Source organism: Saccopteryx bilineata, chromosome 7 (genome assembly GCF_036850765.1).
Source record: "Saccopteryx bilineata isolate mSacBil1 chromosome 7, mSacBil1_pri_phased_curated, whole genome shotgun sequence".
Taxonomy (NCBI): Eukaryota; Metazoa; Chordata; class Mammalia; order Chiroptera; family Emballonuridae; genus Saccopteryx; species Saccopteryx bilineata.
Window position 1 is genome coordinate 28,742,639 of NC_089496.1, and position 27,351 is coordinate 28,769,989.

At 40.7% G+C, this 27,351-nt stretch overlaps 1 protein-coding gene across 1 annotated transcript in view; it reads left to right on the forward strand.

Annotated features, from left to right (window-relative positions):
• The window catches only part of UMAD1 (UBAP1-MVB12-associated (UMA) domain containing 1), a 228,609-nt gene that overhangs the window by 17,079 nt on the left and 184,179 nt on the right, over positions 1-27,351 (forward strand). Inside the window, exon 2 of the mRNA XM_066240208.1 lies at positions 8,213-8,309. Within this exon, the coding sequence (XP_066096305.1) occupies positions 8,228-8,309 (82 nt within the window). The 5' untranslated portion in view covers positions 8,213-8,227. The remainder of the gene's footprint in view (positions 1-8,212; positions 8,310-27,351) is intronic.

The window sequence follows — 27,351 nt, forward strand, 5'->3', positions numbered from 1 at the left end:
GTCAGTTGTTTCTACCATTTTGAAATGTGAAACAGTATAATTGAGTGAACATTTTAGTCCTGGTGCAAGAGCCAAGTATAACAGTTTGGAAAATATTGAACAAATGGGAGAATAAACATAATTTTAGGTATATTTTAAAGGGATATATTTTTATAACATCATTTGAGATCTGAGATCATGATCTCAAACCCTCAACTTTTACATTTTTCATTGGCAGTGCCACTGTTATATGTGATTTTAGCTATCATGCATAATGCTGACAGCTCCCAAATTCCAACTTATTCCTGTCACTGGAGGACGAGCTTCTATTTTTCCAACTGTTTTATATATTTCCATTTGTTCCAGTCGCTGTTTTCCTGCATCTAATGTGTCTGACATGGAATTATTTTCTTCATCTCTTGAAATACACTTCCCTGTTGTACTTCTCTTTCCTTGATCATGATAGTACTTTCTTCAGTCCATCAGGTTTGAAACTTCAGTCGTCTTGCATTATTTCTTTCATCAGTATTGTGTACAGTTGAGATTTACTAGGTCCTGATCCATATTTCTTTACATCCCTTTTTTATTCAAATTTCTTCCATTTTTACCCAGTCCCTTTTCATTGCTTTCTAATTTTTTTTTTTAACAGGGACAGAGAGAGAGAGAGTCAGAGAGAGGGATAGACAGGGACAGAAGGAACAGAGAGAGATGAGAAGCATCAATCATCAGTTTCTCGTTGCAACACCTTCGTTGTTCATTGATTGCTTTCTCATATGTGCCTTGACCACGGGCCTTCAGCAGACCGAGTGACCCCTTGCTTGAGCCAGCAACCTTGGGTCCAAGCTGGTGAGCTTTTGCTCAAACCAGATGAGCCCATGCTGAAGCTGGCGACCTTGGGGTCTCGAACCTGGGTCTTCCGCATCCCAGTCCAACGTTCTATCCACTGTGCCACTGCCTGGTCAGGAATTGCTTTGTAATTTTTTATTTTTTATTGTGAGACAGATAGATGCAGACAAATAGGAAGGTAAAGAGATGAGAAGCATTAACTCATAGTTGTGGCTCTTAAGTTGTTCACTGATTGCTTTCTCATATGTGCCTTGATGGGGGGGTGCTCAGCTGAACCAGTGACCCCTTGCTCAAGCCAGCGACCTTTGGTCTCAAGCCAGCAACCATGGGGTTGTGTCAATGATCCCACGCTCAAGCCAGAGACCTCATGTTCAAGCAAGGTGAGCCCACGCTGAAGCTGGTGACCTCGAGGTTTCGAACTTGGGTCTTCAGCATCCCAGGTTGACACTCTTCCCACTGCGCCACCATCTGGTCAGGCTGCTTTCAAATTTTTTGACTCAATACATTCAATCAACCTCTCCAACATATTATTTTTTATTTTAATCTTTCTGAAACACTCCTTTTCTCAAGATCATAGATGATACAATAATATTAAACAGATTTTGCATATCACTCTAGGTATTCTAATATTTCATTGACTTTTTAGTACTTTCAATAACTTGTATGTACCTTTCTTTTGCTTAGTTTCTATTGCTTATCTATATGTCTTTAGTGTGGTCACTGCCTTTGCATCTTCTAAACACATGCTCTTTGTTCATAGTGACCCTTTCTATAGGAAAGGCCTTGTCTTCTCTATCTGTATATCCTGCTCATCAGATGAGCTATTTGTGAAGTCGGCTAGGGCTCTCCTAATTCTCATTGATCCTTCTGGAATGTTTTAGGCTGCTTAACACTGTCTTTGGTAATATAATCTTGTTTCTCAAGATTAAAACTACCAAAGTCATGGACTATCTCCTTCTTTGGTATATTTCAGAATAAATTAGTAAACTTGTTATCCAAATTTGTCTCATTCTTGCATAATCCTGCAATTCATGACCCATCACACAGAACGAGAAGAGGAATATTAAAACATTGTTCAAGATTTTAATCTTTTAATGGTATGAAATGTACATATTTATTGGATTTGGGCACAAATGTGAAGAAAAAAATAAGCATATTTATATATATTCTTATTAAAGTTAAGTGGGTGCTGTTTATTGATCACACATAGAAATTTCAGTTTATGTGATATCTTAATGTTATCTACTAGTCTTTTGAAATCTAAAGGAGATAATCAAGTTGAGAAAATCCTTTGATCGTTTTGTCATAGGAAATATTATTTAGAAGGTGAGCTTTAGAATAATAGGAAAACTAAATATGTTACTTGCCTTTCCCTCCTCCCCTTCAGAGCAGTCGGGTCTGCCCTGCCTAGCAGTTAAGCTACCCTTGAATGTGCAGCCTCTGTGTGCCACTAAAATAGTGAAGACACTGTCTCTTTATTTTGTAGTTTTGTGCGAACCCTTAGAGAAAAGAAACTTTTTTATACAAAGACTGTATCTGTAACACACAAAGTAGTTTAAGAGATTTGAGACAATCTTCTGAAAATTGTGAACTACACTTGTATGACCTCTAGAATATTTTGCTAATAATGCATTTTAAAAATACCTTTACTGAGATATTATCAACATACGATAAAGGCACATATTTAAAATGTTCCATTTGATGAGCTTTGACATATGTTTATATCCCTGAAACCGTCACCATAATCAAGATAATGAATGTACCCATCACCCTCGCCAGTCCCCTTGATCTCCTTTGTAATCCCTGCCTGCGCCTCCCCACCCCTCCCACAACCACTGATCTGCTTTCTGTCATTGCACGTTAGTTTGCAGTTTCTCGAAGTTCATATAAATGGAATCATACAGTATAAACTCTCTTCAGTCTGGCTGTTTTCACTCAGCTTAGTTTTGTTGATGTTCACGCGTGTCGTAGCGTATCTCAGCACTTTGTTCCTTTTTCTTGCTGACTGGTATGGATTTGCCAGTTGGTTTATCCATTTTTCTGTGGGGGGACATTTGGCTTGTTTCAAGTTTTGGGTTATTACAAAAAAAATAGCTCTACAGCATTTGTGTACAACTGTGGGCATATGCTTTCACTTTTCTTAGGTAAATACCTAGAGGGAGAAGGTCTGGGTCATATGGTAGGTGATGTTTATCTTTTTAAGAAACCACCAAACTGTTATCCAGAGTAATTGTACTAGATTACACACCTACCACAGTGTACAGGAGTTCCAGTTGCTCCACGTTTTTGCCAACACTTGGCATGGCAAACCTTTTTAATTTTAAATATTTTAATAGATATGTAGTGGTATCTCACTGAGCTTGTAATTTGCATTTGTCTGTTGCCTAATGACATCGAACATTCTTTCATGTGCTTTTTTGCAATTCCATGTCTTCTTTGGTGAAATGTCCGTTCATATCATCTGCTCAGTTTTTATTAATTTGTTTTCTCATTGGTGAGTTTTAAGTGTTTTTTACATTTTTATATACACACATCTTTATATATTTTATATACCCACATGTACATCCGATTTGTGATTTGCAGGTGTTTTTTCCCAGCCTGTCTGTGACTTGGGCAGGTGAAGTTTTTCATATCAGGGCAGCTCCAAGCTTCTCATATTTGAGAATTAGGAGATATTCTGTATTGGGTCCCGCCTCAACTCAGCAAGCGCATTGCTGCTAGATAATGTATTTTTTTCAGAATAAATTTTGGTTATCTTTTTTCTGTTTCTTGATGAAAAATTTGCACACTGTGGACAATTTTAAAAGTGCTGATAAGTATAAGCAAGGAAACGAGATGGAGACACACTTGAGAACTGCAAGCTAAAGAGCCCAAGTGTCAGGCCATGACGTCAGAAGCATGAGTAAGCGCTCGGGGCTCACCACTCACTGGCACAGACAGCAGGCGTGTCACACACCTCCCCGTGGTGGTGGGCTCTTCAATGGCTCTTCCTTTTGCTAAGGATGCCTCAGAAATGCAGTAGGCTGGGGTTGCAGTAGTTCCCCTGAATGTAAGTGGATGCTTGCACTTGCAGTGCTCAAAGTAAATGTTTATAAAGTATAAAGTAAGTGACGGTCTGAGCATAGATGCGGAAGTCATAAACGTCTTCAGAACATAGAGCTGAACAAGGCTGGACAAAGGGGGGGGGTTAATAAAGACAAAAGGGAATTAATCAAATGTATCTGACTAATCCTGGACAATATGTTCAAGTACAACGCAAATGTCCGAAGTGGGTTTGTTTTTTTTTTCCTGTATTTTTCTGAAGCCGGAAATGGGGAGAGACAATCAGACAGACTCCCGCATGCGCCCGACCGGGATCCACCTGGCACGCCCACCAGGGGGCGATGCTCTGCCCCTCCGGGCCGTCGCTCTGTTGCAACCAGAGCCACTCTAGCGCCTGGCAGAGGCCAAAGAGCCATCCCCAGTGCCTGGGCCATCTTTTGCTCCAATGGAGCCTCAGCTGCGGGAGGGGAAGAGAGAGACAGAGAGGAAGGAGAGGGGGAGGGGTGGAGAAGCAGATGGGCGCTTCTCCTGTGTGCCCTGGCCGGGAATCGAACCCGGGACTTCTGCACGCCAGGCTGACACTCTACCACTGAACCAACCAGCCAGGGCCTGTCCAAAGTGTTTTAAGGGCTCCTTTTCTCTGGTGCTTTGTTGATGAAAAGCATCCAGTTTTGGTGCCAAAAGGACTTGGCTGAAAATTCTAGCACTGCTATTCACTGGCCACGTGAACTTGGACCAATGCTTAACTCACTTTGCTTCCAGTCTTATACACTGAATTTCGTGTGCCTGGCAATGACAGTACGATCTTAGGGGATAGAATATGGAAAGCATTTTGACGTGTTGTAGTGGGGTTTATATTTACTCCCCGTTTCCTTCCCAGTTTCTAGTCTTAAGCAGGGTAACTAAATCTGGCCGCTGGGGTGCTGACCTAACCATGCAGAAGTGGCTCACAGAGGGCAGATCTTGGCATGGTAATGGCCAGCCCCACCAGGAGAAACTTGTCTAGCACTGTGTGGTGTTTTCAGTGACATGAAAAAATATCATGACATAAAGATAACTTGACTATAGATTTTAGTGTCTCAGACATAGCCCTTTTATGCATCAAGTTCCAAGTGGAATGAACCATTGACGTCAGCAGCAGGATTGATCATGCAAGGGAATCCCAAGGCTTGTATTGGGAAATTGGAGCCGTGTTCCCATGGGAAGCATCTTAAGGTGGACCGTTGTAGAGGAATGAGTTAAGATGGTAGTCAGGTTGGCAGAGTACTAGGTGCAAGGGTGACTAGTACTTCTGTAACAAAGTTAGGGCTGTTTGTGGTGAATATTTGTTGTAAGCTGGTTCTTGCTGTCGTCTTGAGTTCTTTTCACTGTCTCTGCTACCTTTCTCTTCTTCCTGTTTCTTCCATGCCTGGAAGTTTCTTGACTCCTGATGCCTAAATTATCCCTCCTTCTCTAATATGTCTGGAATTTTATGATACTCTAAAGGGACAAAATATAATACTATGCATTGTCAGTAAGTCATACTATCAGCAAACTGCTTCAGCCTGTTGGTTGTTTCAGTTTTATGTCTTAGGTCATGAAAAACTGAAATGCCTCACTTAGTTACTTAAGTTATAAATTCTGTACAAAATAGTTGCATTAAAAAGAGATCCTTGCACTACAGCTGACTTTGGTCTGGCGTTTCTAACACGGCTCTAGAATTTGAGAGAGAGATAGCAGAACCACTGTGTTTTCCGTGCCTGTTCCAGTGCTGTTTGTGGCCAGACGTGAGAAGGGATTGGAAATGTGAGGCTTTCTATTCAAAGGCTTTTTGTTATATGTGAGAACAGGAACCACTTTTTTAAGGGCCTCTCTTCCTCTGCCCACAGAGCTCCTCTTTATAGCTCACTAATGGTATGTGACATGGTGGACTAAGCAAGCCGCAGGGCCACACCTCCCTGAAGGAGGGTAAATGACTGCAGTCCTGACGCCTCCATCAGGCAGAGAGCCAGTAGGAAGCCCTCATGACCCTGGGGTTCTCACTTGTGGTCACTATATACTCAGCTCTTTCTCCCTGCCATCGGGCAGTAACCCAAACTGCCCCATTCAGCCACAGCCTTGTGCTCACAGCTCAATACTTCTTCACCAGGTCCAGATGTGGCACCTCTGGCCTGGAGACTTTATGAACTAAAAAGATTGGTAGTCTGTGCCTTGTGTCCCCTCCCACCCTTGTGGATTGGGAAAGATAACTGACAAAACCACTCCCATGCTGAAAGGAGAGAAATGGGAACTACATAGCAGTCACAGATGGTAGCAATTCTGAAATCCCACTGGGCAGTCATTTTGGGGGACACCCACCTTGGGTGTTCATTAATTATGCCCAGATTCTGCTTCCTGGAAGAATCCCTCCAAACCCCCGTCTGTTGTTCTCTATGCCCATTGGCTCCACCCTCTTAGTCTTTCTTCCTTTTCTAGAAACTTCCTTGGCTACCACTGAAGTTGGCATTGGAGAATAGGCCTTCCTTGGGGGTTGAGAGTTTTTCTCTGGCAGCTTCCTGTCTGAGGGGCTGTTTTTTTTTTTTTTGTTTTTGTTTTTTAATAAATGTAGTTATTTTGCTAGTACAACTCTAAAAACTTTGCTGGCTTATCTGATTCTAGTCAGCTTCATGTGTCAATAGCCAATTTTGGCTAGATAAAACTCTTAGATTTTCTGTGTTTCTCATCTTTTTTACTCTTAAGTGAGTGTGCCCCCTTCTTTATTTATCTGAGGGTAGCTTTGCTCTGCCAGCTTTCAGTTGGAGACTTACCCCCTTCGTCTCTTTTCCCTGAACCATTTATCCTAAGTGAGAGAATTTGCTGAGCACCGCATTAATCCATGCAGAGGTCTTAATGTCAGACATGATGGCTATACCCTTGATTTGATCCTTACCCAAGGTTGAGTTTTAATCAGCTTTTGTTCCTTCAAAGGACTTATTCATTTTATTTTTAACCTTTTGGGGTCGAGAAGTTAGTTTTCCTCTTCCAATCTTTTAAGTCTGAACTTGAAATCAACTTGCTTACATTCCTGTTATAAACCAACCAATTACTTTTTGATATTCTTTCTTTCTTGCAAGAGCTTCTTTTATCTTACTGGGTTATTGTTTTCCTCCCATCCCTTGTCCTTTTTCCTTTTGCTTTTTCTTCTGGTCTTGTTTCTCACCCGTTTCCTCGAGGCGTATCTCCTGTGCTCTGCAGAGGGCACCCAGCTAATTCCAGACTTTCTTCTGGCTCCCTCACTAGACCCAGTCAGCTCTTTGAGGATTTCAGAGGCTGTTCCTTTCCTCTGCTGGAACATTTTCTTCACGTGGCTTGTGTTTTTCTTCTCCATTTTTCATTCCTTTAAAAAGTGAAATCTTCCAGATGTGTTTTTTAACAACAAATGGGCTCCTTCACCATCCACTTGGATGTATAGCTCAGGGCAGGTCAGCCTACACAAATCCCAGTTCAAGTCTCAGTTTCTAGCAGGCTTTTGCTCAGATAAAATCTTGACTAACCCTCCCTGCTTGGTGTTCTGGTTTGGGTATAAAATATGAAAACAAAAATGTAGAGCATTTGCTGCCACCAGGATTATTCCTTTCTTTGCTGTCTGTTACGTTGCTGTGTTTATAGGGACCGTCCTCAGAATGTAATGTGCCCCTTGTTTGCAAGTTCCCTTAAACTTCCTTCTTAGTTGTTTTCTAGGAATTGTAGGCTTGCCTAAATATGCAAAGATGGGAGGAGGAAGAACAGAGGGTGTGTGTGTGTGTGTGTGTGTGTGCGCGCGCACGCACGCGCGTGTGGTTTGGGGATAGCACACAATAATCTCACCAACACAAAGATCTGCACTGATGGGAATTTCAGACTGGCTGTAGTTTTACAGTGGATACAGTTCTTGAGTGTCTGAATCAGATAACCAACTGTAGAGGATGTTTGAAGTGCCTTCTTTTTTCCAGGTGGTCTCAGTTTTATGGGGCTTACACTAGTAATAGCATGACAGATGTTTTTCCGCCCTTTCTTCAATCAAGTGTATGATTTATGTTTATGTTTAGTGAGATTCTTCCAGGTTCTGGTGTTATGGTTGATTTTAGTTTTATATGTAGTGATTTCTTGGGTTATTTCCTACATGTTCAGAAAGTGGGAGGTCACATGATTTTACGCTGGAAGTCCATGCACCTTAATATCTGGCTTTGTCTTCTGACACCTAGAGAACAGGGCTGGTGTTTTTAAGCCTGCTAATAGGATTCCAAAAAAGTTGCTACTGTGATATCTTTGTATTTGGCTTTTTACTAGACAGGGTAAGACTTTTACAGTTTCGTTTGAATGTGACGTTGTGTGGTTTCGGTTTCAGATCCCAGGGCCAGCGATGTTTCACTTCTTCAGGAAGCCCCCGGAGCCGAAAAAGCCCTCAGTACCAGAGACAGAAGCAGATGGATTTGTCCTTTTAGGTGAGTCTTTCTAAGAAATGAAATCATAATTACATGGATGATTTTTTTTTCAAAAACTATTGAGAATTATAGAATTAATTTTTAAAAATTATTTCCCAGTAATTCCAGAATTAATTGATATCAAATCTATAAAAATAAAGTTTATTGATCACTTAGAATATTGTCATCAAGTCACATTCTTGTTATATATTTTTTGGCTCTTTACTGCAGCCAAAACAGTTTGTAAAATTGTCCCTTTTTTTTCTCTGATATGCTACTCAGCCTTTTTAATTGTGAAAAATCAAGTCTTCAAGAATCTTTGATAATTTCAAGTTCTGTTTTATAAATAGTAAGCTTGCTTATTTTTATTTTATTTTTGTATTTTTCTGAGTTGGAAACGGGGAGGCAGTCAGACAGACTCCCGCATGCGCCTGACTGGGATCCACCCGGCATACCCACCAGGGGGCAATGCTCTGCCCATCTGGGGCGTTGCTCTGTTGCAACCAGAGCCATTCTAGCACCTGAGGCAGAGGCCATAGAGCCATCCTCAGCACCCGGGCCAACCTTGCTCCAGTGGAGCCTTGGCTGCGGGAGGGGAAGAGAGACACAGAGAGGAAGGAGAGGGGGAGGGGTGGAGAAGCAGATGGGCGCTTCTCCTGTGTGCCCTGGCTGGGAATTGAACCCGGGACTCCTGCACGCCGGGCCAACGCTCTACCACTGAGCCAACCGGCCAGGGCCGTAAGCTTGTTTCTTAAATTAGCATCTTAAATTAGGCATCTGAAATATAAATATTTGTTGAACACAGTACACATTTCAATCTAATATTATTAACTAGTGTCTCCTAAATGTTTAAACCTAGTTTATTTTCTATTATAAAATTAATATTACTAATTATTAAAATTTTAGTGGTTTTAAAAAATATTTCTTTCAACCAAATGCTATGCTCTATCCAAGGGGAATTCTGAAAAATAACTTTTTCTTCACATCATTGTTTCTTTCCCTGAGGAAGATGTTTGTGTTTGGTGACAAGGAGCCCAAACCCAGTCCCCCTTGTGGCAGCCTCTTCTTCCGCCCAGGACCCCCTCCTGCCCCATCAGGCTCCTTCTCTGACAGGATTTGCAGGAACTCTTAGGGTGTTTACTTTCTGGAATGTTCTTAGGCGTCTTCCCTTCCAGATTCTGGTTTCCTCCCTCTTTCTTCATCCTGGCCCTGTCGGATCGGGTTCCCTGACATCAGTAGGATTGAAGGGTTTACCTGAATTTCCAACCTAGACCTTCTCAGAACCAGGGTTCACACCACGCTCTGACCCTCACAATCTTCAGCCTTTGTCCTCAGGATCTGGTCTCAGAGCCAGGGCTCACACCATGCTCTGGCCCCTCACAATCTTCAGCCTTTGTCCTTAGGGTCTGGTCTCCTGCAGAAAGAACACCAGGGCTCACACCATGCTCTGGCCCCTCACCATCTTCAGCCTTTGTCTTTAGGATCTGGTCTCCTGCAGAAAGGACACCAGGGTTCACACCACACTCTGACTCCTCACCATCTTCAGCCTTTGTCTTTAGGATCTGGTCTCCTGCAGAAAGGACACCAGGGTTCACACCACGCTCTGGCCCCTCACCATCTTCAGCCTTTGTCTTTAGGGTCTGGTCTCCTTCAGAAAGGACACCAGGGCTCACACCACGCTCTGACCCCTCACAATCTTCAGCCTTTGTCTTTAGGGTCTGGTCTCCTGCAGAAAGGACACCAGGGCTCACACCACGCTCTGACCCCTCACAATCTTCAGCCTTTGTCTTTAGGGTCTGGTCTCCTGCAGAAAGGACACCAGGGCTCACACCACGCTCTGACCCCTCACAATCTTCAGCCTTTGTCCTTAGGGTCTGGTCTCCTGCAGAAAGGACGCCAGGGTTCACACCACGCTCTGGCCCCTCACCATCTTCAGCCTTTGTCTTTAGGATCTGGTCTCCTGCAGAAAGGACACCAGGGCTTTTTTATCTCTCTGGCCCTCTTCCAGTTCCTGGCCTTAATCTCATAGCTAAATGTTACCACAGACTATCCTGTCTTTTCCACAGTCGAGATCTGGCAGGCCTGTGTGTGTTTCTGAGCCCTCTTCACACGGCCTGGGCCAGAGGCCGTTGCTGGGGTGGTCAGTTGTTCTTTCTCTGACCAGATCCCCTTCCACTGAGGCAGAATGGGGGGGCACAGTCTGACGAGGGCTAGTGACCATTTCTGGGGTGGCGTCTGACTGGGATAAAGTGGGCTACTGTGGACACACCGCTTCTCTGGTCTTTTCAGCATGTCAGGAATTAGTGCCTCGGCTCTGAAGTCAGAACGGGCGCTGCCAGCCCAGCTCTGCCCCTGAAAGCCGCCGTGTGGCTTCCCTTTCTGGCCCTGTATTAGCTTCACTGAGTCTGGTCTCCTGCCGAGTGTGACACTGCTTCTCCCTCAGGTGGTTCACAGGGAGTCTCAGAAATGTCCTCAGCCCACCTGGTTTTCCAGACTCGGTTCCGTTATTCTCCATCCTAGAACACCTCAGTAACCTTAACACAGGCAGAGAGCCTTGCTTTTCTCCTGTTGTTTCCTGATTAGAAGTCAGCGTCCTTCCTTTTGTTATCAAATAACCATTTAAAGAATGGGAGTTCAATGTACAGAAAATTAAATAGAAATAAGACAGAGTAGCAGGAGAAAAGCATACAGGATTTTCCGTGTCCATGGGAGCCCTCACAGAAAGATGAAGACCATAGAAGTGGTAAAACCTAAGTGCTTATTATATGCCAGGTTGAAGAAAGGGGCAGTTCTGGCAAGGGGCTAAAACCCGTGGGGACACTAATGGAAGGGAAGCGTTACTTTAACCCGTCTGTCTGTGTAGTTCTCTTGGCCTCGACTCCCCGTCTCCAGTGGGAAGAACGTCTCTTTCCTCTGGCCTCTTTCACACGGGGGTTTTATCTCTTACATTCAGTTCAAAATTATCCTTATACCAAAGTGGCATGTTTTGGGGTGGTGTCTCTGCCATCCTTTATCGTTTTGGAGCAAGTCATGTAGCTTCCTGGGTGTCATTCAGCTTATCTAGAAATTGAGCATGATACCAGTACAGCCCCATAGGGTTGGTGAAGGGGTCAGACGAGTTGCTGCATGTAAAATGCTCAGAGCAGCCTGTGAGTGAGGCGGTGGTCTTCTGTCTCCATACACAGGTAAGGCCTTGACTCTCCCAGGTCCCCCCAGCCAACAGAGAGCAGATCTGGAAACAGCCCCGTCTGACTGCGGGGCCTACCTCCTACCCTCTTAAACACGAAACTGTCCATTTCTTAAAATGTCTTTATTATCAGTTTTAGTTTTAATAAATTATAACATTTTAAGATTTAAAAAAAATTGTGTTCCTTACTGTTTAAAAGAGAAAGTGCTGATTCTTTTTTTTGTTTTAATAATAGAGGGTTGGTAGCTTACTGTTCATAAACTGGCTTTCATTTCGGCTACCCCTGAATTTTCACTATTTCATATTTTAGTTGTATAAAAATATTGCAGGAATCTATAATCTCCTTCATGAAGTTGAGATTGGAAGATGATATACATTTTTTAGTTAGTAAGAATATCTTTCTACCGTGAAGGACTTAACTGAATTGACTGGTAAAAGTCAGGACAGATTATTAGGAATATAGTTAATTGCCTTTAAAAATAGAATGGTAACGTCTTTTTGAAAAACCTGATTTGTTCTGCTGAGTTGCTCTTTTTACCATAAGGTTCTATACTGACTTGTATAGTATATCTACTTTAGACTCAGAACATACTGTGGAAAATATTTTGGAAAATGTCAAATAGGTCAAATGGTAGATATGAAAGCTATTATTAACATGACCCCATACTTAACATACATGCACTTTGCTTATCATGTATCCACATAACTTTTTTGTCCTCATGTGTAATAGATAACATTGCAAGAGAATAAATTTATATGATAGTGTGTTTATCTATTAACTTCTAAATGTTACAACTAACTGAAGATTTAGAAACATGATTATATTCATGGCAATAATTTCTTATCAATGTGTAGTCTACAGAACTTATTAGATAATCATTTTATGTGGTCTTTATAACCTGTGCGTAGTAAGGTCAGAGTAAATTATCTATTTTTTCTCACTTGCGAGTGCCTTTTCTCCTAGCCAGGCCTTTCTGCTGAAAACAAAGAGGTTTTAGGTCACATATTAGATAGCATCGCTGAGTTGCTGAAATGAATTTGAAATTCAGGGCCCGCGCAGAACCTAGGTACTTTTGTTGATAATAGGAACATCTGGGCTGTTCATATACAATTCGCTCACTTTTGGATGAAAAACTTTTTTCTGTTAGGTTTCTAAAGCTTTTAGCCTTGTAAAATTTTGAGTGGGCTGCATAAGAATAAGGGAGAAAAAGGCTTAGTAGGAAAACATCTTTTCCCTTGTAACCGGTTCCTATTCACATAAGAAGGTAATAGCTATTCATTCATTCATTCATTCATTCATTCATTCAGTAATGAAGTTGAAGTAATCCTCCGGGGTACTCATTTTACACAAAAACAAATTGCAGTTTTCATTTGCGTCACTGGGTGGCGATTTTTCTTAGTCTTTTACTGCTGTTTAAAAACCCAGCGTGGTACTATTTGTAATTATCAGGGCTTTATTTCTGTTATGACATGTTTAATTGTTCTTTTGAGACATTATCTTTAAGTTGATTACAAATTTGCTACTGTAGTGTGCAACCTTATAGTTATTTTAAATTAGGGAAAAGGGAAATCTTTTGCCTAGATGTTGGCGTATAATTCCTTCCAAAACTAGGACAAAAGCATGAATTAGCTTAATATTCAACAGCTAAGCAAAGGAAAAATAACAGCAACCCCCCCCCCCCCCGAATATAAAGGAATAATTTCGATTTCTCTTGTGTCCAGTGACACTGTTGACCAGGTATTGAATATAACTTTTGAGCAGGCAAATGAATTGGGCAAGCACCGTTTCCGAGATTAAAGGGGTTGGGTTACAGTTCAACTGAAATTCATCATGTTTTTTAGAAAATGCAGGTGCTTCTTAAAGTAGGGCTTAGAACTTCTAGTTTCCATTAAGCTAATTATTTTGTAAAACTCATTGAATTTAGAATCCAAGGTTAGTCATTCATAGCAGGTTGAATGACATCTTTTAAGGACTGATATTGAAATACATAATTTAGTCTCACCTTCTGTTTTCCAGTTTAAATGATAAATCAGATTTTGAAAGGTAGAGGGTTATTTTTAAGATCGCCTCCTACTGAATTCCTCATCCTGGGATTCATTCAAACCACGTACACACACTGAAATTAAACTATCATGTTTTTATATGGAGCTTTTTAAGCAATCTCTTCATCTCTGTATTCTTTCCTTTATTTAGAAGTGGAAATTTAATTGTGTACAATAAAAATTTACATTCCAAGGAATGAGGGACAGTAAGCCACTTTGATCATGTGTGGGACTGAAGGCTTTAATTAAAATGACAAAAACTAAACAGATTTTCAGCACATGCTTCCTATTTTTACTCTCTGTTCTTACAACAGAAGTATCCAAATCTTAAAAAAAAATAGTGTTTCTGGATTTAAAAAAAGCAGCTTACCCTTTTAATATCCCTTTACCCATGTGTTAGATATCCACAAAAACTCAAATGCCAATTGACTTTTTTTTGACCTTTCAGTTCTGAAGCAGAGTGTGCCAGGATTTTTCAGTTAACCTCATCATGCAATTGCTTATTCCCCATTAAGAAATGGGGAGTTGTCATCTCATGGATAGAATTAACAGAATTTTCACATTTGTTGGTTCTTAATTCTGGTTCATCTGTTAATTTAGAGGCACTTCAGAGATGAAAGTCTTCAGGCAGGCTGGCCTGTGTCATGGGGTACCACCCTGCCGTATCTCCTTGAATGTGCAGAACGAGAGGGACCTGGGGCAGGGAGAGGTGCCAACTGTACTGTGGGCAGAACTGAGCCATCTGTTTCATGCAATTTATTGTGAGCAAGTCATTCATTCTTACTGGGGCTCAATAGACTCAACTGACTCAAATAGAATTAGGGCTCTGTCTCCCTTACTCCGAGTTTCTAACCCTCGTGGGCAGTAGGGGGCACTTGGAATATATACTGATGCTGGGGCCACATCCCGAAATTCTGATTAGGTGGGCCTGGGGTTTGGCCTGGGAATTTTCCCCCCATAGTTCCCCAGGGTAGTTCTAGTGTGCAAGCAGGGCAGACAGTCGCTGCAGTTCTCTCTATAATTTAGTAATTGTACCCCATCCAATAACGTGTTTAAGACACTTCAAAAAGGACCTCATAAAAATACAAAGTTACAGTTTCTCTTCCACTGTAGTTGAGCCATAAACAAACAAAAAGCAAATAAAACCACAGAATTCCTAAGTTAAACACACTTCCTCTCAAACATGGAATAAGCAGTGGGCAGAACGTTTCACAATTCTAAGAAGTGAAATTTGTTTTTAAGAGTAATATATTTGGAGCCTTAAATGTGTGTTTGTGTGTTTAAATCAGTAGAGCATTTGGGAAGGATTTTATTAAATTAATTATACAAATGTGAATTCCAGGTGGGCCTGTGACTCTTTGTCTTAGCCATAATACATCTAGACTGCCTTGAGGTAAAATGATTTGACAGATTAACACCCATAAACTTCGCAGAGCAACTCCTGAGGTACTTTTTCTTTGGACTAAAACCTTCAGGCAGTCATATTTTTAGTAGAGCTATTTGGGGTGATTGACTGGTTTATTATGGTACTGTTTCCTTCAGCAGGGAAGAAAAAGTTAAGTATGCACACGTCCTATGAATGGAGTCTCCTCTAGTATTTCCTTAGAGGCGTTCATACTGCCGGGTCTTGCACATCTGAGACTATCAACTGAAAAATTGTGATGATGACCTTTCATATTTTAACTTAAAGTTTATTCTTAAAATTTTCTGTTGAGGAAATAAATAGGATGAAATTTAAGTAAAATGTACACAGTGTGAGCACTGTCCTTTGCACTAGTACAGGTAATTCAGATGGGGTTGGAAGACCTAAATATTGTCTTTCCGGTAATCTTACTAATACTACAATAGTCTTTTATATTTAAGTGGTTTTGTTAATTCAGCTTCTGTTTTCTACCCTTTGAGTGCAACCAAGGCATATTATGAAGGAAAGACTTCCTATTGGAGTTACATATTAATCATAATAAATGTGAATTTATGAAAAATTTAAGCATCTGATTTGTTCATTATATCATGATAGAATCATGGCATTACCTCTGAATAGTATTAGCTAATAAACTAAATCAGAAGAAAATCTTCTACAATCAGTGTGATGTAATCTTTTCCAACTGTAGAACATTCTTTTTTTTTTTTAAAGATTTTATTTATTCATTATAGAGAGGGAACAGAGAGAGAGAGAGAGAGAGAAGGGGGGAGGAGCTGGAAGCATCAACTCCCATATGAGCCTTGACCAGGCAAGCCCAGGGTTTTGAACCGGCAACCTCAGCATTTCCAGGTTGACGCTTTATCCACTGCGCCACCACAGGTCAGGCTGTAGAACATTCTTGATGTTTACCTTCTCTGTCCCAGGCTCTCTGCTCCTTGTTAAGGATGCTGCTGGCTCCTGGGCCTGACCCATGCCTAGAGAAACAGCAGGTCTGGGGCTATCGCCTGAGAATCGGCATTAAAGCAATGCGGGTGGTTTTCATGTGTGCTGATATTTGGGAATTGTTGGAATACTTATTTTATGCTATGTAGTAGGAAGAAAACCTTCCAGGAGGTGAGACAGACAGTATACAATGTATAGATTCAGAAGAATCTGGGACATTGACAGGGCTAACTAGAGAGGTTGTATCAGGGCCACTGATGAAACAAGTCTAGAAAGGTGGTTTGTTATTGGGCCTAGTGTGCCATTCTGAGACATTAGAATTTTATCCCACTGACAGTAATGAACTGTCCAAAAGTGGAGGGGAAAATGCCTGTGCGTCTTTTTTTTTTTTTTTTTTTTTTTGTATTTTTCTGAAGCTGGAAACGGGGAGAGACAGTCAGACAGACTCCCGCATGCGCCCGACCCGGATCCACCCGGCACGCCCACCAGGGGCGACGCTCTACCCACCAGGGGGCCATGCTCTGCCCCTCCGGGGCGTCGCTCTGCCGCGACCAGAGCCACTCTAGCGCCTGGGGCAGAGGCCAAGGAGCCATCCCCAGCGCCCGGGCCATCTTTGCTCCAATGGAGCCTTGGCTGCGGGAGGGGAAGAGAGAGACAGAGAGGAAGGAGGGGGGGCGAGGGTGGAGAAGCAAATGGGCACTTCCCCTATGTGCCCTGGCCGGGAATCGAACCCGGGTCCCCCGCACGCCAGGCCGATGCTCTACCGCTGAGCCAACCGGCCAGGGCCCCTGTGCGTCTTATGGTGTGAAAAATACAATATTTTATTAAATATTTTAACACACCATTTTGTTTAGAATATTTTTTTTCTTATTTTCCTCCTTAAAACCCTAAATGTGTCTTATGGTCAGGTGCGTTTTATGGAGCGAAAAATACGGTCTATCTTATATCCATTTTAAAGCAGTGAAGTAATGCTTTGTATTGCTTTTTTACCGGAAATTTATTAATGATTTTTAAAACAGATAGTGGTTCGTTTCATCAAGCTTAGAATTGTTTTTTAATGAGAAAACTGATTGCAGCAGCATCCTGAATGCATCTGAGATGTAGTGTGCCAGTGTACTCAGACCAGGCTGGCAGGATAACACAGGGAACAGCAACAAACCAGTGAATTACTTGGGACCATCGTGCTACAAAGCATTCTATCAAACACCTTAAATCTAACTTTTCTAATACCCTGTAGCTTTAACCTGACATAGGCACAAAAACTACTAGTTATCCTTCAGTATTTGTTTCCCTTTTTTTTTCTTAGTTAATAGCATTTTATATTGTCACGTGGGACGTGGCCATTTTGAAGTTGATGTTTCTGGTCAGTAGGATATAAGAGGAAACATTGCATTGCAGGTTCAAGGAAACCTTTTCAAAACACAGCAGGTGGAATATGGATATGACGATTTGGTAGTGCACTGGCCGCCATCTTGGACCAGGAGGACTGTGGTACATTAGAGGATAACTGAAGAGTAATCTGAGGAAAGCCTGGGTCCTTGAAGACTGTGGAGCTGCCATACCGGTCTTGTATGTTTTCTTGTGAACCTTCTTTACCTGGGACAGGAATAAGCTTCTGTCTGTCTGAGCCACTATTTTGTGTGTGTGTGTGAGCCAATATTTTATTTTGTCATTTGCAGATAAACCAAGCCCTAACTAATATAGGTACTGAACTGGAAATCATATAGTCTGAACTCTTAAGTTCTGGCATTTCCTTACCATGTGATCAAGCAAGCTACTTGCGATGTCAACCTGGTTTCCCTTACATATAAAATGTAATAGCATCACAGTTTCCTCATTATATTACTAGATGAAATGAATGAGATGTATAAGAGGAACTATACACAGACTTTTTTATTGACAAAAGTAAGTACAAAGAAGGTTTTGTGCACTTGCTACTTCTGATAAATTCAATAATATGCTTGGGAGAATGATTCTGAGGTATCACCTAAGCTCAGCTGAAAAGGCCCTGATTATTAATGATATATATTATGGACAAAGATATATATTATGGCATCCTACCAATGCCACATGTGGACCTTTTGCCAACTCAGACTGGTAGGCCGCCTTATGTTTGTGCTAAGAGTTCATCAGAATGCCCATTCATATCCACTAAAGGGCGAAGTGTTTAAATTAGGGACTAACTAGTGGAATATTTTTAAAGAATTGAGAATTGCTGCCACATTCTGGTTATCAGTTAAATTAGAAATAAATCCATTTCCTATAATTGGTATTTCTATCAAAAATGGCATATACTTTTATGGCTATGTATACGTGTGTATGTGTGCATGTGTATGGATCATATTTTTAATGATGTTTTAAGTGTACTATACAAATGCCTTATAATATACTATTAATAACTTAAGGAGTCATTATTGTACAACTCTTCAGTCTTCTGAGTTAAATATTTCAGCTCTAAACTTATGGAATGGCTTATTTTTATTTCTTTCATTTCTTATTTCCTGATGCACAGCCGAAAATATACTTGGCAGCACCAAAGGAAAACTGTAACCCTTAAAATAGTTTGTTGATGGCTTACTCGAAGGAGCTGAAAAATGTGATAAGCAGCCATTGTCCCTATCGCTCTCACTATGTTCAGGGTTCTTAGCTAAGGTGAATTTTGGGGTCTGAGTGGAGTGAGTGGTCTATAAGCCTCCTGCAATTACAGACAACATTTTGGATTTGCATTTTTCTAGGGAGAAGGGTTGCAGCTGCATTTAATCAGATTCTCAAAGGTCTGTGACCCTGTAAAGAACCATTTTTCTAGATGTTGCTGTGAATACCAGTATTTAGCCACTGGTGCTGTGGTATCATCTGGTATTTTATTTTATTTTTATTTATTTATTTATTTATTTTGTATTTTTCTGAAGCTAGAAACGGGGAGAGACAGTCAGACAGACTCCCGCATGCGCCCGACCAGGATCCACCCGGCATGCCCACCAGGGGCGACACTCTGCCCCTCCGGGGTGTCGCTCTGCCGCGACCAGAGCCACTCTAGCGCCTGGGGCAGAGGCCAAGGAGCCATCCCCAGCGCCCGGGCCATCTTTGCTCCAATGGAGCCTCGGCTGCGGGAGGGGAAGAGAGAGACAGAGAGGAAGGAGGGGGGCAAGGGGTGGAGAAGCAGATGGACGCTTCTCCTGTGTGCCCTGGCCGGGAATCGAACCCGGGACTTCTGCACGCCAGGCCGACGCTCTACCATTGAGCCAACCGGCCAGGGCCTGGTATTTTATTTTGATGTCAGAGGTAGCATAGTCATATTCAGAGGTGGGTCACATAACATTGGCCATTTTTTACTAGGCTGCTTTCAGAAAACAGAATGACTTTAGAGCAGCTAAATAAAAATTAGGGAGTAATTACCGGAATGTAAGATACACAGCAGATGAGGTTTCTATAATGAAGATACAGTCTAAGTGGCAGGACATACAAAAATAAAAATTAACCATTACGAAACAATGACACCAAACATTTAACATGTTCGATAGAACGACTTGCAGCATGGTGGTCTCACAGTTCATTAGTTCGTGGTTTCTCTGTCTTATTGTGTCACTGTGCTATGAGTGATACATCCAGGGCAGAGGCTGTGATTTGTTTTTTCATTAAAAAATAGGCAAGTGATAATGGAGACGTACAGCTTGCAAACAGTGACTGGAGAACTCTTTTACTTGTTACAGTAAAAACGTAACTAGGAATTAGTAAGGACAGTTTGCTCCTGCTTCGCCTTTGCACGGACCTCTCGCCGTTCTTCTTGGGATGTTTCTCTGCCCCCAGCCCCGCAGCGCAGTGTCCCTGTGCAGAGTGCCTGGCCCCCTGCACGTAGCCTGTATCCTGTTCAGTCTTCAAATCTCAGGTGAAATTCTGTCTGGAGGTCTCAACAGTCTCTCGATAGCTCTCTCTTTGATCTATTGTACATTTTTCTCCTACCATTTATTTGTTTCTTAATCACATAGGATCTTGTAATAGCTTCTGTGTTATCGTTTTGTAATGTTACTGAAACTTTTATTTTTGTATGTCTTCCCACGGGGTTGTAATCTCCTTGCAACTTGTCTGCTATGAGTTTTACATAATCGGCAAAAGACTTCCATAAAGCAGAGCCTCCCTGCACATACTGTTAACAGGTTTGGGGATGACTTCTAAATCGTTTCTATTTGGTTAGAAAATTTGGGAATGTCTTCTGTTAGGGTGGGGGGGGTTTTTCCAGTGAAAATACTTCTTTAACTTTGTCACTTATCACCTGGACTTAAATTATTTTAATTTTAGTTATTATATTAATGCAAACTGAACTAAGCATTCAGAGCAAATCTGCCTACCAAATTCATTTCCCCTTCTTCTACACTTCAAAATATTCACCTTTTTTGCATGACCATGTGTTTTAGGAAAGACTGGCTTTTATCCCAGCCCTGGGGGATCAGTTCTCATTTGTCTAAGCCAATCAGGGTGGCCCAGTCCACCTTGTCAGAGATTTGTTTCAAAATAGTTGCCTGTGACGATTCAACTAATGTGCGTTGTTGTGGAGGAAGGTAGGCTGAGGGACTCCTAGGCAGATACTGAAGAGACAGCCTCCCCTTCCCTGGCAGCTCTTTTATCCGAATGAAATGCCTGATGAGGTTGTATCCATTTCTGCCATCTTTGCGGAGAGCCGGAAGCTTGAGACACAGGTGACGTTCAAGATGGCAAAATGAAAAGAGGAAGCAACCTGGTCCATGGCGACATTGCTGAACTGATATGTTTACGAGTCTGGGAACTGTCAACCTCCGGACTTCTTGTTAGGTGAGCTAGTAAGTTCCCTGGTTAGAGTTGAAGCCAGTTTTAGATAGGCTTCTATTACGTGCACCTGAAAACGTCAACCTTTTTCCTCTCGTTACTAAAATCCAGCGGCACACCAAAAAAATGTTATTTTGTGCTGATCTGACCAAAAAAATAGATATAATTTTGATTGATGTACCAAAAAAAAAAAAGAAAGAAAGAAAAAGTAATAATTACCTCTCCTTTTTGCTCCAAAGTGACTTTTTAAAAAATCAGGTGGCTTTTAGGCCCTGGCCAGGTAACTCAGTTGGTTAGAGCTTGGTACAATATGCAGAGGTTGCGGGTTTAATCCCTGGCCAGGGTACATACAGAAACAGACTGATGTTTCTGTCTCTCTCTCTTTCTCCCTTCTTCTCTGTCTAAAAAAAAAAAAAATTAAGTAGTTTAAAAAAATTAGGTGCCTTTTGTATATAAGTATTTCTGGTACCAAGAATGAACCAATCAGATGCAACCTTATTCAACATTACCAATAAGATGTAACTCTATTATATAACCTATATGTTTATGGTTTAAAAGAGGGCATTCACACTGGTCCACTATTGTTGGATTAGCTATTGTTATTGTTTTTGTGTGTGTGTGACAGAGACAGAGAGAGGGACAGACAGACAGGAAGGGAGAGAGATGAGAAGCATCAATTTTTCGTTGCAGCTTCTTAGTTGTTCATTGATTGCTTTTTCATGTGTGCCTTGATGGGGGGGGGGGCTACAGCAAAGCAAGTGACCTCTTGCTCAAGCCAGCGACTTTGGGGCTTAAGCTAGTGACCATGAGGTCATATCTATGATCCCACGCTCAAGCCACGATCCCGTGCTCAAGCCAATGAACCTGCGTTCAGCCTGGTGACCTCGGGCTTTTGAACCTGGGTCCTCTGCATCCCAGTCCAATGCTCTATTCACTGCACCACCACCTGGTCAGACTTGTTATTGTTTTATTTGACAATCTAAGGGAAAAGTGATTAGCACGACAATTGCTGGGCCAGACTGATGTTTGACAGGTATCCTTGTAATGTTATATCTTCCTTGATAATCTTTATTTGGTAAAGCTTTTTTAGATTTTAATGTCCAGACTTCATGGACTATCTGTCTATTTATATCTATCTGTCTATCTATCTATCTATCTATCTATCTGTCTATCTATCTATCTATCTATCTCTATCTCAATAAAGTTCTTCAGTTGATATCTATATAGGGGAAATTTATATTTATATCCTCAAAACTTAATTTTTAACCAAACAGTGTATGGAAATACTCTCAAGTTGCATTTCAAGGAAAATGAATAGATTGTCAGAGTCACAGAGTTGGAAACATTTTGAAAGGTATGTCTAGTGACATTGAAAAGGTTGTGCCTCTTCAATATTGATGGGGCCAAGGGAGGCCATGTTACTGCTACATGTCAGTGAATAAGCATATTAATTGTTGGGTGACCAGGAAACTAATTTAACATACTAATATGATAGTTTGCTACTTTACTGTATTTTCATTATTTTTTTAAGAAATTGGTTGGAATGTTTAGGTTGATGTGCAATACATTGTAATTTGTCCCTTGTAAAGCAATGAGAAATAGGCATTTTCTTCCACGTCCAATTTTTAGGAACTGATTGACGTTAAGAGATTCCTGTACTAATCTGGATCAGCTATTTTGTTAAATCAGCAACCCTGCTAGTGTTAATCTAGTCTTCAACTGAATATAGTCATAAGAAAATACAGTCTTTTTTTTTTAATTTTATTTTTATTTGATTTATTCATTTTAGAAAGGAGAGAGAGATAGAGAGAGAAGGGGGGGAGGAGCAGGAAGCATCAACTCCCATATGTGCCTTGACCAGGTAAGCCCAGGGTTCCGAACCAGCGACCTCAGCATTTCCAGGTCGATGCTTTATCCACTGCGCCACCACAGGCCAGGCAGAAAATACAGCCTTAAAGCAACTCAACGACATGACTCACATATCTTTATGTTTTACATATTTAGAAATGTACCACTTCCAAAAATGCTAAAGTCAATAAATGAAATTATAATCCTTTTCATTAAAGTGAAAATTGGGGAGAAAAATTGAAATGGCATGTTTACTGTAATCATCCCGAATTTTTAGTTCTAAAGTCACTTTTTAAATTTTAAACCAATTATCTATTATGTTTGTACTTGAATTGCATGTTAATCGTGCTCAATGTGTCAGATTTTAGAGGTGTTTTTAAAGGTGATGATAAAAATTTTACTAATCATATTGTTTAATGTTTATATTTTTTATTATCAATTGAGCTATGATTTATAACATTTTGCTATTAAAGGGTGGGAGTGATACATTATATCATTTTTAGGGCTGGAAGGACATCTTGGGGATAATTTTAAACAACTTCAAATGTAAATATTTCTGATTGAGAGTTGTATATTCAGAATACTTTATGTAAATTTTTTTGTTTGCTAAGGAGAGAAAGAAGGGTAAATATAGTACAGAATCTACCTTATATAAAAATACCAAATTACGGTATGAACCAATTATAGCAGAAGCACTGCCTTCAGAGTGAACTATAAATGCCTTTCTAGCCTGCGGGCATCTTTTTTATTGCTGGAGTTGGGTTAAATTTATCACCACAAAAATTCAATTATGATTTCTACCTGTTATGAAAATATGCTAATGCACCCAGCTATATATTTCAGTATTCTCAGTTCAGATATACTTAAACATTTTCCATTCCCCAAAGGAGTGCAGTTTCTTTCAGCTGTTTTTAGGTCTCAAGGTGATAGAAACTGGAAGCATGGAGAACTCGGCGTGGTACAAACCTGTGTTTCCCGGGTTGAGTTCCATCTGCGCCTTCCTGGAACTGGACAGAGGTGATACGGCCACATTGTCTTTCAGTTTGTAGGAATAAATAAGTTGATGGAATTTCAGGTTTTCATTTTGAAATTTTCCTTAAATTCTAGAGAGAGTTAACATTAATTTTACAAACAGGTATTAGGCAGATAACCGGTATAGTAAGGAGGAAATAACTATTAATGAATAATTTGCAGATAAGCAATCACATTTACTTGTATGGCTCTTTTGTTCTTAGAAAGTTGGTAGTCAAAGTCATGGTTTTATATTCTATTTTGTAACCTGGAAAAGATAATAGATTGAATATTAACAGCAATTTAAACCAGATAACTAAATATAAAATTTTGTCTAAAATTATAGTTTGTATGAGGTAATTTAAAATACCCGTATTTCAGAATGTGCTGCAAAGGGCATTTTGACTCCTGGGCGCTCCATGACATTCACTGTGTGAAAAGATTACATTTTAAGGAAGAAGGGACCTCGCGGCTTTTTCTCTCATTTTATGCAGATCAGACTACTTTACTGGGTCACAGAGCCCTCATCTAGGAAATGAAAGACTGAAGTAGATTTTTTTTCCCTAAAGTTTTGGGTTTTTAATATCTTAACACTTTAGTGATTTTTTTTTTTTGTTCTCTATATTTGAGATTGACAGATGCTTCGATTTATTCTAATCTCTGTTGGAATAAATGGTTGGTACTAAAGTATTTTTTGTTACATTGAGTTCTTTTTCAGGAGGGCAAGTCACTGGTCCCCCTGCCGCCACACAAAAGTCAGTTTGAAGATTTCTTTTTAAAATTTTATCTGGCTAATAGCCCCAATTTAGCTCTGATTAATCTTTTATTAAAACTCTCATGAGAAAAGAGAAAATTTTATAACCATACCAAAACTTAAAGCTGACAGACAGCTTCCTGCCGGAACCAGGGGTGCAGTTACACTGAGGAAAACCCAGCTTGTCCTGGAGGCGTGGTGTGCTGTGCAGAGCCGGTTCCAGCTTAACAACCTAGAACTTGGCAGCTCCCCCGGAGCCCTGGGATTTGTTCTGTGAAGAACACCGAGTACTTTGTGCCCTTTTCCTGCACCTCCCTCACACATCACCGTCTTTCTCCTTTCTGGGAAACAGCTGTTCAGCAAGTAGAGGGAGGACGGGTGACCCCGGAGGGCAAATGGGGGGTACAGTCCCCCCCCCCCCGTAAAAACAATGTCGGCAAGAGTAGAGATAATATTGGTGACCAGTACCAGTGATGTTGGAAAATTTAATTTTTTAAATGTACTCCTGAGTACCAGGTGGTAGCAATGAGAGGAGAAAGACATCCCAAGAGAGAGGAGTTCCGCTGGGTGAACGCCAAGGACAGACATGCCAGTGGATTGAGTCCTGGTACAACAGCCTGCCTCCGGCTGGTGGGTTATTATTGAAGTATAACTGGCACGCATTATTCCAGTAGTTTCAGGTGTAGATTGTAGTGATTCAATATTTATATACATTATGAAATGATCACCACAATAAGTCTAGTTACCATCTGTCACCAGACAAGGTTATGACAGTGTTATTGACTATGTTCCTTACGCTGTACATTACCTCCCCGTGGCTTATTTATTTTATAACTAGAAATTTGTACTTCAGCTGGTGGGAATTTATATTTGCACAATATTTCTGGAAGACAAATTGGCAATATATATCAGAGGCTTTAAAGAAGTAGATCCCCTTTGCCTTAGAAAGTCCACTCTTAGTCATTTATCATCAAAGTATAAATAAACAACTGCAGTTTATAAGATGTATGAACAGTTTTGTTGTATATAGCTTATGTGTCTAAAAGTCTCTGGAAGGAAAAACACTTATTTACTTATGGACCTTATGATTGTAGGTGTTCTTTTCCCTTCCTTGTATTTAGCTAGTGTAATTAGTTATATTTACTTAATGAACATGTAGTACTTGTATAACCCCAATGTGAAAAGGAGCCCCAAAGAGACATGTCCCTGAATCTCTGATTCTCATGAAAACTGTACTTGTTCCAAAAGTAGAAGTGCATTTTACTCTTACTACGGCATTTGCATTGTGCTTCCTGTTTTCAGTTCACCAAACATTTATTGAGTAAAGATAAATACTGTTAGTTTCTCTTAAAATATTTATATTAATAATTATAAATATTATTTTGATAGAGTCAAGACCAGAGTACAATGTAGGAAAATCTCACTTTAAATTTGTCATTCATTTGGCAATAACTTAATAATTTATAGCATTTCTCAGAGGAAAGAAATGTCTTGGGGAGAGAAGTTAACCAATTCTTCAAGTTTCTCTTTCTGGTTCTCCTGGATGTTGACAATTCTCTAAATACCTACATGAAACCAGCACTTCTATTGCACCAGGAGACATCCTTTAAAGATTCAGGTTAATTTTAAGATGGGAATTTATTCTGTTTTTTAAGAACTGTTTCTGGCCCTGGCCGGTTGGCTCAGCAGTAGAACGTAGGCCTGGTGTGCGGGGGACTCGGGTTCGATTCCCAGCCAGGGCACATAGGAGAAGCGCCCATTTGCTTCTCCACCCCCACCCCCTCCTTCCTCTCTGTCTCTCTCTTCCCCTCCCGCAGCCAAGGCTCCATTGGAGCAAAGATGGCCCGGGCGCTGGGGATGGCTCCTTGGCCTCTGCCCCAGGCGCTAGAGTGGCTCTGGTCGCGGCAGAGCATCGCCCCCTGGTGGGCGGAGCTTCGCCCCTGGTGGGCGTGCAGGGTGGATCCCTGTCGGGCACATGCGGTGGTCTGACTGTCTCTCCCCGTTTCCAGAGTCAGAAAAGTACAAAAAAAAAAAGAACTGTTTCTGTAAACTATCATTTTTAGTAGATTGCACAGAAGTGTACCCTATTTTGTTATAGACTAATCTACTTGTCAGTAATTTTAGTAATATGAGTGGGAAGTCTTATATTCCCTTCATAATTTATTTTCCATGATACTGCTCTGAAATGTTAAGTGTAAATTTTTAAACTCCAATTGTATATAATGCTTTCTCTACAGTGTCTTTTTTTGTATTAATTAATAAAATAAAAGTCATGTTATTTTCTCATGGCGATTATTATTCTTTTTTTAAAAAGGTTTTTCTCTCTGAGTAATGGGATCTCTGTTGGATACCATTATTGTCAGTTGATCTGGGACTTCTGTTAATGATTTATTGGCTGAAGGCAACTCAGTTTTTATTCCAATCTTGAGTCATTAGTTACTTGTAGCAAATATACCAAAAAGTAAAAAATAAAATACAAAAAAGACCCCAACAACAAAGCTCTGGTTTTTCTCCATATAGAGGAGCATTGTTAAGTAGTTGGAAGCTTATCTCTGAGTCATATTTGAATATTTAGAAGAAGTAAGTTATTTCCAAGAAGAGTAAAGCACCATTGCTCCCTACAGGTAGGCATCCAGTAGCTTGTTTATTTGCTGTCCACAGTCTCCGACCACAGTTTATCTGACAGAAGTTTCAAACTCAGCCAACTTTAGGATTTGACTTATAATACTGGATATGTGCTAGTAGATCAGAAAGGATGTGAACAGAGAAAATTCTGCTTTTTCCCCTCCTTTTTCTAGACCTAAGTTAATTTTTACTCTGATTCCTTCATTTTTGTTTTATGCTTCTCATCCATGCTCTTTCCTTATTACTTTGAGGCATGGAACTTCCTAAATGTTTGGTCTCAGAGCAAGAACACTCAGGCTTTTCATGTTCTTTGGCATTAGCAGCTATAACACATTGAGTCTCTGGCAGTGGAATTTCTACTGACAGAATCTGACCCCTTGCACGATGGCCCCGAATAAAAAAACCTTGCTTCTGAGCGCGTGCACCCCAG